The 12012-nt window shown below is 39.8% G+C and overlaps 1 protein-coding gene across 1 annotated transcript in view; it reads left to right on the plus strand.

Annotated features, from left to right (window-relative positions):
* Positions 1–9476, plus strand: part of LOC138664667 (keratin, type I cytoskeletal 19-like) — a 51867-nt gene extending 42391 nt beyond the window's left edge. The window contains exons 5-8 of the mRNA XM_069751563.1: positions 947–1072; positions 2448–2668; positions 3490–3509; positions 4979–9476. Of these exons, the coding sequence (XP_069607664.1) occupies positions 947–1072; positions 2448–2668; positions 3490–3509; positions 4979–5070 (459 nt within the window). The 3' untranslated portion in view covers positions 5071–9476. The remainder of the gene's footprint in view (positions 1–946; positions 1073–2447; positions 2669–3489; positions 3510–4978) is intronic.
* Positions 9477–12012: the final 2536 nt, after the last annotated feature.

Genomic DNA, 12012 nt, shown 5'->3' on the forward strand with positions numbered 1-12012 from the left:
CATGGCTCCCCATCCTTCTATGCATTGTTCCCCGTCCCTGTATGCATGGCTCCTTATCCCTGTCCTTGTATGCATGGCTCCTTATCCCTTATCTTTATATGCATGGTTCCTATTAAAAAAAACATCCTACTTACCTTCCCTGCGTGCCTTTGTTGCATCTCGTTCTGGCCCCAGCAGATCTTCTGGCTGAGCAATCACGTGTCCCCGCTCATTAAAGTAATGTATATTCACGCCACGCCTATGGGAGTGGAGATAGGTGAATATTCATTACCTTAATGAGTGGGATACACGCGATTGCTCAGCCGGAAGACTGCCACTGGAACGAGATGAAGCGAGGGCGCGCAGGGAAGGTATGTAGGCTGTGACTGTAACTGTGCGTGCTGTAAGAGAAATAAATATTCACTGCCAGCGCAGGGAATATTCATTTCTCTTTAGCAGCGGGCACAGTTACAGCCGCAGGCTCCTGTCTCTGTGGCCCGCTGCTACACCGCTCCCCCTCCCCCACCGTCTTTCTGGGACAATGACTCATGTATAGTGATTAGAGAGTATGCTCGTTACTTGAGTTTCTCCGAGCATGCTCGGGTGGTCTCTGAGTATTTCAGTGTGCTCGGAAATTTAGTTTATGTTGACGCAGCTGCATGATTTGCAGCTGCTAGACATGTGGGGATTGCCTAACAAACAGGCACACTGAAATACTCAGAGACCACCCAAACATGCTTGGAGAAACTCGCGTGACAAGCACACTCGCTCATCACTACTCGTGTATAAGCCGATGGGGGTGTTTTCAGCACAAAAAAATGTGCTGAAAAACTCGGCTGATACACAAGTATATACGGTAACTTGTTCCAATAGTCCCAAGTCTTATAATTGCATGGAATAGGAGATGTTCAGAAATACCTGTAGCCCTTGTGATTGTGTAGTATTATTGAAACATTCTTTTTTTCAGTCTTCAACAGTCCAACAGGAGGTGAATACAAACACTGAAGCCTTACAAAGTAGCAAAAAACAAATAAAGGAATTAAAGAGAACTCTTCAGGATCTAGAAATTGAGCTTCAAGCAGAGATCAGTAAGGTAAGCATCTTTTTCTTTTTTTTGTTCACTGAGTTTTCCCTGAGGTATTATTTTCAGTAAAGGGGGATTTCATCAAGACTTGTAAGATTGTCTTGATCCAGAGTTTACAGGAGTAAGATTGGCCAAATTTTCCCGTGACATTGCCGGAAACAGCGGACATGTGATTGCAATTATGCGATATGCATACTCCTGACCACAATTTGACTAGATGGGCTTGGACATGCTCAATGCAAATGCATTGAGCCAGGCTAGAGACAGTCTAGTTGGATTGGGACCAGAAGAATATCAACTGTTCATAGCCCTGACACTGGAGAATCTTTACAGTGGCAGTGCACGCAAAGTGAGGATTCACAAGTCTGCAGATTCATAGACGAGTCTGCAAGCTTGTCGTTTTAGACTGAACAACTCTATTACGCTTGCAAAAGAATTTGGTACATCTTTTGGCTGCCTGTGTGCCATCGTCAGAAAACACTGGCAGTAAATTTGTTCTAGAATTGATGCCAACCTTGTGGTGTAAACTAATGTGAATCCATCGGACTGTTCTAGGCCAAAACCCTTTCCACTAAGCCAAGCACACTAACCAAAATGTCAGCAAAACTGGTGTAAAAACACTAAAAAACAAAAATTCTTGTGCATCTTCATAGTGTACAGTGATTTACACCTTTTTACACCAGAAAACTGGCGGAAAATGCTTGATGACTCAACCACTAACTTCTGCAAGATAGATAAAACCCCTTTCCATGTGATCTTATGCCATGTAGACATAATAGAGGGGATCCTACTCTGTTAAAATCGAGCTCTTCATGTATTAAAACGATAGCCATTCAACTGAAAGACCACCATATAATATCAGAAATATCTATGGCTACCGCTAGAAAAACAAGCTTTGTCTGGGATATCTGGAACCAGACCTGAATCGATAAGCTTGTCACCTCAATATTTCCCATCTGAAATACATAGAATACCATAAGAAAACATATTAAAAGAAAGAGATTATAAAATAAATTTGACATGTTTAACTTTAAAAGAAATGTTAAAGATTTGTTAACTTAAAATACAGAGTTGCATAATAAGGATGGTCAAACAAAAAACTTTAGCTGCAAAAATGGTGGAAAGTCCATCATGTTAACTAACATATTGATTCAGATACAGATAGACCCATCCATGAAAGGGTCCTCAAATCAGTTCATCAGTATATCATCAGGTTAAGGGCACCAAAAGTAAAATGAAGGAGATGTACTATACCACGTACTCTTACTTTAACATGTCCCCCAAAAAGCTCCAACATCATCCATCTACTTTGGAACAGCTTTTTTTTCTATTCCAGCTTCTCCGCCATTCATGACAGTGAACTTTTTTTATATATATATTTTAGAAACATGGACTGGAGAAAACATTAGAAGATACCCAGTGTCACTCAACAGAACATCTTGAGAAGATCCAGATGCTAATCTGTCAGTTTGAGGCCGAGTTGGGCAAAGTCAGATTTGATCTGGAAAGACAGAATACTGAGTATAAGATACTTCTGGATATAAAAAGTCGTCTAGAGAATGAAATTAACACATACCGACGACTCATTGATGGAAATAATAGCAGGTAAGGTTGGACTCCTGAAAAAGGAACATCGCTGGTGTCTTCATTATTTCTAACTCATTGACAAATTATTAAACATTAATTTTGGGGTGACAATAGAAGACATATTAGCAATGACAAAGCTAAGGGTAAAACAAAACTTCCCAAGTATCAAGTGAGCAATAGGAAACCAAACATTCTAACCAGAAATTGGTGGTTCCAGCTTAGATGTAGTTGTCGGCCAACTCAAGTATAAAAAGTTTCAATTCATTTCTTGCTAACTTTTTCTATCCCATCAAGAATGTCCCAAATTATTTAGCTGCTCTTTCATAATGGATGTGACCAATATACTTCTAGCCAGTATGGAATGCTATTCATAACCATGTGATTTAGTATCCCTATATGAATCCTATTGGCTAGATATGCATTCTATAGAAAGTATGAACTATCCAGTAGCATTTAATTGTATTAAAACATTTTGTGTACATTAATTGTTGAATGGTGATGAATGGGATTGAGTGGGATTAACACCCTAAAAAAATAAGGGGTTTACATTTTACCAGAAACATCAACAATATTTCCCATGGACCTTTTCTGGCTTTGTAGCTCATTCAATTGAAGTGAATGCAGTTGAGTTGAAATGCCAAATCCATGCTATAGACAAGAGTGGCACTGTTTCAGATTTTCTCATGCAATTCCTTCAAAGAACATAGCCACTACATTTATGTTGTTTTCCAGTCACTTACATTATGGTGAAATATTCAAAATATAATGCTTGAAAAGTTATTATCAACTGATATTGCATTTTATGATCACTTATATTGCTATTTGTTTCTTTATTTCAGTGGGAATACTCAATCTACAGGTAATATTTTTATATTATCTTTATTTTAGTTTTCATTTATATTTAGGTTCTTCATTAATTTACATAGCATATATAGTATATACACTCACTAGTCAATTTGATCTAAGTTGACAAGTGACGAACGAATAGAAAGTAATGCAGTTGTATGAATCAAAAATATATCTTACAAATATTTAGGTTGATATCTCCTGTGATTTTGCATGACCTTTTATATATCTTGTATGTGTATAAGGTGGTTTTCACACTTGTAGGTTCTCATAACTACAATTATGTTAAAGAGGCAGAGGACTATTGCTGCAATAAGATTAACAATGGGCAATGTTCCTCTATATTAACTTTTTCTTCCAGCCACCACATCCTAACAAATCTGACATGTTAGGCTTTAATATGGGTATGTGTCTTTTTTCCTTTCCTTTTAGAAACAGACACTTTTTATTGTCCAAAGGCAAACTCAGATTTTACAGAGACTGGAACCGGGAAGAGCTGCAATACCAGACAAAGACATTGACCTGGGTTATGATGTAGTATATATATATATATATATATATATATATATATATATATATATATACAGTACAGACCAAAAGTTTGGACACACCTTCTCATTTAAAGATTTTTCTGTATTTTCATGACAATGAAAATTGTAAATTCACACTGAAGGCATCAAAAATATGAATTAACACATGTGGAATTATATGGTCCCAACGACATTTATAAGGCAAGAAATCTCACTTACTAAACCTGACAGGGCACACCTGTGAAGTGAAAACCATTTCCGGTAACTACCTCTTGAAGCTCATCAAGAGAATGCCAAGAGTGTGCAAAGCAGTCATCAAAGCAAAAGGTGGCTACTTTGAAGAACCTAGAATATAAATAAGACATATTTTCAGTTGTTTCACACTTTTTTGTTAAGTATATAATTCCACATGTGTTAATTCATAGATTTGAGGCCTTCAGTGTGAATTTACAATTTTCATAGTCATGAAAATACAGAAACATTTTTAAATGAGAAGGTGTGTCCAAACTTTTGGTTTGTACTGTATATATATATTGATATTTATATATATATGTATATATATATATATATATATACACACACACACACACATGTATACATCATAACTCAGCTGAATGGTTTTGTCTGCTATACAGTGAAATAACTACTGATCACTTTACCAGTTTTCTAAGAAAATAAGATTTCTAAGGTTTATGGTGAAATTATGATCTTTCCACTTCTGGATTATGGCCCCAACAGTGCTCAGTGGAACCTTCAGTAGTTTAGAAATTCTTCTGTAACCAATGCCATCAGTATGTTTTGCAACCATAAGGTTGCAAAGGTTTTGAGACAGTTCACTGGTTTTACCTATCCTGAGTTGTTTCTTGTGTGGCACCTTAGTAATGCTTCTACACCTACAGATATATTATTTTTTTCTGATTACCAAAGTAACCAAATGTTTCTACCTCTTTAGATACAAACCGAAAAGTCAAGACCATCGTTCAAGACATGGTTAATGGAAGAGTAGTGAACTCCCGAATTTCTGAGATCTCACAGAAACTGTGAAAGCCATGAACAATCCAGTCATGGGATGCCCCGCAATTTACATTGGGTGACAGCTACCCTGTTTACATGTGCCAATATTTATCATTAATGTACAGTAGGACTACTCTAATATATACCTGTCCAGAACGATATTTATTAATGAGAACACAGGGGAACAATGGGCAACACAGAGGTGGTCTCCTAAAAAAAAAAGATAGATGCCAGTTCTATTCCTATTATTATGGTAATATGAGCTAGGTTACATTTTTTTCCATTATATGCGGGGTCATTTTTAAGGGTTTCATATAGGAGTATGTTCCCAAAAATGTGATTTTTAAAAAAAATATCTTAAGCTGTTTTTTTCATACATATTGTATAGACCCTCATAAATAATAGATGATAATGGTGACTGGTTTTGATGATCTCATTTTCATGGATATTATAAGGGTGTTAATAGAGGGTGCTCAATTGAGAACCACATCTATTGACCAGAAAGTGACACCAAAGAGTTTGTAATCTTTCAAGAACCCAGTACATACTTCCATTAGACAGACTATTGATTTCAATGGGTAATGTGTAATGCTTCATATCTCCTGTGGGAGGAGCTGCAAGGGAATCGAACATTTGTATCCAATTTCCTTAACTGCTTATGGGATCATTATACAAATAAATATACTTTTAAGGCAATGTCCAATACAAAAGCTGCAAACTGCTTGATCCATCCTATGATGGATACTAATGGGGCCCGAGAGACCACCTTAGACTAATATGAAGACCAATTGAGTGCCGAAAAGGTGACCATAGGATTCACAGAGAACATACTGCTGTAAACAGCACAATTTTTTCTGTTCTGTATGTTGAAATCCGTAACTGAGCCCCCCAAAACAGAAAACTATTGGATCCTATGTATTGTTTGGCCACTTTTTGTCATCACTAAGTAGAGCAGTCATGGGTAATTAGCAATTCCTAATGTAAAACAGAACAAAAGTTCCCAAAACGTGTTCTCACACTATTTAAGTACATAGAATATTTGTTAAAAGAAATACATTTATAGAATTTATGAAATGTTAGTATTTGTTAAATGTTTGATATGTGAAAATACACTATGGGCCTCCAAATCAAACAGTGGTGAAGTAATTAAAAACCAATTGTAACCAATCAAATGCCAATTGTTGCACTTATTACTCATAAATTTCCTTCCACCACTTCTGTAAATGTGACAACAGGATGTCCAGCCAATTAGATAGTCACCTTTAGGCCGGGGTCACACTTGCGAGTGCAATGCGAGAAACTTGCGTGAGTCTCTAGCATCAATACCCAGCAATGCCACCCGCACTCGGGACCGAAGCATTCAGCTGCATGTATTTCTATGCCAGCGGCAGTGCCGGGTATTGATGCGTGAATTTCTCGCATTGCACTCGCAAGTGTGACACTGGCCTTAGGCCGGGCCTACACAGCCTCATGCATTGTTCATCATCAGTGATCCTGACAGCAGCGTGTGACTTGCACTGAAGTCTGTGGCAAGCGTGTCGCATGCAACGTGTGGCCAGTGACAGAAAAATCCAACACATTAGGAAACCTATGCGACTCTGGGCCGCATTCACAGAACATCACAGTGTCAAGGGACACCATAGGAAATAATCACCTCCAATATCGCAATGTGTCGCGCGATATCAGGGTCGCCTACCAGAAGTCGCCATGTAGCTCTAGCCATAAATTGACTACTTAGAAACAGATGTTTAATTACCATTGTATTACCAGGTGTAATTTATGATAAAGTGTCAGTTTCTGAGAAGCTGATTCAAAGACTAAAGCCAATATGGCAGCACTTCCTGTTGCCATTTCTGCTAAAATGGTCATCACAACCAAACAGGAAGATATCTATATCTCTGGAAGTAAATGAAGCATCATTACCAGACTCTGGCCATAGCTCTAATTCGAGCATCAGTTATATATGGTCAGTTTTACATTTTGGATATTCCCTAGTTCCCCAAGTGACGATCATGGCCAAGTCAACTGATGGCAAAACAAGCCACTAGAAAACTGGATAATCGAGTTTCCTTGACAAAGGCTTTCGGGACTGTACAGCTGTCTAGAGAACACTGACGGGAGACACTGTTCCGGTCGTCACTTGAGGAATGCTTTAAAAGGTGTCGGTCTGGTACCAATTAGAGCGACTGCATTATTTCATCGTGTTGCAATATATGAGGCCCATCGTATATTTGATTTTACATTAATATTTCTGTCTTATTTAGTTTCACATGTTGAGCTCCAGTTTCCTAATTTATATTTTCTTATCATTTTAATCAAGCTGTATTTTTTATATGAACAGTTTTGTTTGCTTATAGCTTAGGGCCACTTAGACCCCTTGTTTAGTGTGAATGCAATGTAGATAATAGAGTGACTTGTACGCTTATTAATTAATGTATCAGAGCTGGAAGTGTCTTTTACCTGTTAACGCAAGGTATTAGGTTTAACACAAATTATCAGTGAAAACTTCTGATAAAAAAAAAATGAGCTCTGATACATGATTATCTGTTTGATTTTCCCCATATGAAAAAACATGCTTTTTATGAATGTTCCAATGGAAGTATGATTTCAATGTTGGATTTGTATGTTATGGCAAAGCTTAAAGGGATTGTTCAGGTGTTCCAAAAATTGCATCATAACTGGTTGTATGACTTTGCAAATTAGTCATATTTCCTTTAATGAAGCTGGGGTGCAATGAAAAAAATATCCAAAAGAACCATGGACAGGTGTGATGCTGTTTTTTTAAAGAAAGCAAACGGTATAATATTGTCCAACCCATTTAACCTGGATTGGACAGTTTATGTAAGTTCAGTGTTGGTGGAAAACCACCAGGCGTATGTTGGACACTGTTACATATGATGTTGAAATATACATTTTATTTTTAACTTTTTTTTCTCTATATACTTTAGATTTCACAATCTCTTATTAATTTTATTTACTGTTGGATGAGATTAGAGAATCTGAGAATTGGTGATCTCTTGTCTCGGGGCAGCACAGTGTAGAGTGGAATTCAGTTATATTTTTCTCGGATCTGGTTTAGTATTTTTAGTCAAGTAAATAATTCTTTATATGTGATTTCAAAAAAGCCTTTGAGTCCTTCCTGCCACATTCATAGAGAAAGCTTGTGAATCCTGTCCCCTACTCATAGGGAAATCCTGAGAATACTGCCCCCTCATCTCAAAGAGAAAAACCGTGAGTCCTTTACTCCTTTTTCATAGATATGCCTGTGAGTCCTGCCCCATACTTATAGAAGAAGCTTGTGAATTCTCTCCTACTTATAGATATTGCCTGTGAGTTCTGACCCCCTACTAAAGGAAAAAGCCTGCAAGTTCTGCCCCCTACGCATATACAAAGCCTGTGAATCCTTTTCTCTTTACTCATGGAGAAAGCCTATGAATCCTTTCCCACTTATTCATACACAAAACATGTGGATCCTGCCCCCTATGTATAGAGAAAGCCTGGGAATTCTTTCCCATTATACTCATAGAAAAAGCCCTAGGGTTCTGCACCCTACCTATAGAAAAAGCCCGTGATTCCTTTCCCTCTCTTATATATAAGATCTGTGAGTCCTGCTCCCCTACTAATAGATAAAGCCTGGGAATCATGGTCTCCTACTCATAGAGAAAGTCTTTGAGTCCTGCTCCCTTACTCATAAAGTCTGTGAGTACTGCACTCCTGCTCATAGGGAATGGCTGTGAGTCCTGTTCCCCTACTCATAGAGAACATTTTTGAGTCCTGCTCCCCTACTCATAGAGAAAGCCTGTGAGTCCTGCTCCTTTGTTCTTAAATAATGCCTATGAGTCCTGATCCACTGCTCATAGAGAAAGCCTGTGAGTCCTGCTTCCCTCCTCATAGGGAAAGTCTGTGAGACCTGCTCCCCTACTCATAGAGAAAGCCTGTGAGTCCTACTCCTCCACTGTTCATAGATAAAGTCTGTAGTCCTGTTCCCCTACTCATAGGGAAAGCCTGTGAGACTTGCACCCCTACTCATAGGGAAAGTCTGTGAGACTTGCACCCCTACTCAGGGAAAGCCTGTGAGACTTGCTCCCCTACTCATAGGGAAAGCCTGTGAGACTTGCACCCCTACTCATAGGGAAAGCCTGTGAGACTTGCACCCCTACTCATAGGGAAAGCCTGTGAGACTTGCTCCCCTACTCATAGGGAAAGCCTGTGAGACTTGCACCCCTACTCATAGGGAAAGCCTGTGAGACTTGCACCCCTACTCATAGAGAAAGTCTGTGGGTCCTGCTGTCCTTTCCCATAGAGAGTTAGAGTTGATCCGATAAACAACCCTATGGAGAAAAAAACTGTCAATCGCTGTGTGTTGGCAGGGTAGCATGACTCACTGGCTTTCTTCATGATGACTAATGGCACCATTAAAACAGCTTCTTATTTAGAAAAACAGAATTCAATTATAATAAAATATCCCAGAACAAACTGTCTTCCGCTCTATAATTATGCTGACCTCAGATATCAGATCGGATAGATGGATAAATTGATCCACTTTAATCTTCGCCTATGTGAGCAGAAGACAATAAAGAGATCTTCTGGTTTGGGAAAAAACACTCTCCCCCCAGCTGCAGATTGCTTTAAAAAAAGCACACACAAAAACCCCTTTCCCTTACTCATCTCCCCAGGTTCAGCATTGAGTTTCCGCTGTTGTTCCCGGAGTTATTGTCTTCAGCGCTTGTATCACGTCGACAGCACATCAGTCAATAACTGAGCTGAGCGGCTCTGCCCAACTTGCCAGCAGCTGCTGTTCAGAGCCCCCGAGCTCACTAATTGTCTGCAGCGTTGTCGACGTGGGGTCAGCGCTGCAGACAATTACAAAACTGGGAGCAGTGGGAGACTTAGCAGGGACCCGGATAGGATGCGTAAAGCACAGTATGATTTTTTAAAACAAACTCTGCCTGGGAATAAGGGTTTTCCAAATTCTGAAAGCATCTTATAGTAGCTTTTGTCCTCTTTTTCTTTAACACTTTTCCTCTTTCATTGAGTTTTAAAGATGCGGACTGGCACTAAGCTCATGATAAAGATCCTTCATGGAATAGTTATCTGTAGGTGTTAGAGAGATGGTATACATGTAAGTGAGGATGATATAAAAATGTACAAAAACATAAATGTATAAAATGTATTGTACTCCTTCGGTGTATTTATGGATTACTGTAAATGTATCGATAACTCAGATTTGTAAAGTTATGTGAACTCAAGCACTTACCCGTCATCTGTAAAAACGTTGGTGTCCCTTATCTCGTCATTTTACTATCTGTAATTCCAAATAAAATTCTATTCTAACATATGTTATAAGTTTCTTCCTGTATGCCTAAGACCACAATAGTGTTCGTCTGATATCAAATGTATAGTATATGCTAGTAGTGTGTAAAAGAGACCACGGAAAATAGCACTCACCATGAGCGGCGGTAAAACAATCCTGTATTACGGCATATGAGCTCAGATAAGTGGTTGGCAGGGGGTAAAGAGAGCTGGACGATGGCCGTTTCGCGCTGCAACTTACGCTTCTATGGGTCTACTAATAGTGCACAAGGTAATACAAGGTAAGCAGCCTCTGCCCATGCACCTGTTCTGTGCTAATAATTGACACCAGCGACAGACTGGAGCACCTTGGGCCCATCAGAGAAAATCATTTTTGGGGCCCTCTATATAGCTACATAGAAATGAATACAAGACCACCAATTGTGTGGTAAAACATGCTAATATCAGGGTATAATATAAGGTAGTACACATCTTAATTATGTAGCAGGGGTTGGGGTAGCCCCCACTTAGAATATAAAGTAACCCCCTCATAGAATATAATGCAGTACCCTCATAGAATATAAAGTAGCCCCTCATAGAATATAATGTAGCCTCCCTCATGGAATATAATGCAGCCCCCCTCATAGAATATAATGCAACCCCCTCATAGGGTATAATGCAGCCCTCCTCATATAGTATAATGCAGCCCCCCCCCACAGAATATAATGTATCCCCCTCAGAGTATAATTAAACCCTCTCATAAGGTATAATGCAGCCCCCCATAGAATATACTGTAGCCCCCTCCCCTCATATAGTATATTGTAGCCCCTCAGAATATAATGTAGCCCCCTGAGAGAATAATGCAGCCCCCACTCAGAAAATATTGCAACCCCCAAAATATAATGTAGCCCCCTCATAAAGTATAATGTAGCCCCCACATATAGTATAATGCAGCCCCCCTCATAGGATATAATGCAGCCCTCTTCATTGGGTATAATGCAGCCCCCTCATAAGGTATAATGCAGCGCCCCACCTACATCATTGTTCTCCCCCTCTACTCCCATCATTGTCCTCATCACCACCTCCGTCATTGCCTTCTCACCCACCACCCCATCATTACCCATTGCACCACCTCCATCATTGCCTCCTCAGCTACCACCACCATCATTGTACTTTCCAACACTACCATCATTGTCCTTTCCACCACAACCATCATTGCCTTCTCCCCACCACCCCATCATTGCCTTTTCCACCACCTCTACCATTGGTTTCTCCCCCACCACTCCCATCATTGCCTCCCATCCCACAACCATCATTGTCCTTTCCACCACAACCATCATTGCCTGCTCCCCTACAACCCCATCATTGCCCTTTCCACCATCTCCATCATTGCCTCCTCCCCCACCACCCCATCATTGCTCTCTCCATCACCAACATCATTTCTTTCTCCAATACACAAACACGCAGCACAACTCTCACACACACAGCACCACACACACACAGCACCGCATGACTCACGCATGCACACACACACAGCACCGCACCACTGACGCACGCATGCATACAGACAGGCACACAGCACCGTTCACCTCTCTGCACGTTTCCTGCAGCACATCCCGGCAGCATCTTTGTCGCCAGCAGCTTTCTCGGTTGTAGCTAGAGTGTATGGGCTCCTTCTAG

This window comes from Ranitomeya imitator, chromosome 2 (assembly GCF_032444005.1).
Source record: "Ranitomeya imitator isolate aRanImi1 chromosome 2, aRanImi1.pri, whole genome shotgun sequence".
NCBI classification, from domain to species: Eukaryota; Metazoa; Chordata; class Amphibia; order Anura; family Dendrobatidae; genus Ranitomeya; species Ranitomeya imitator.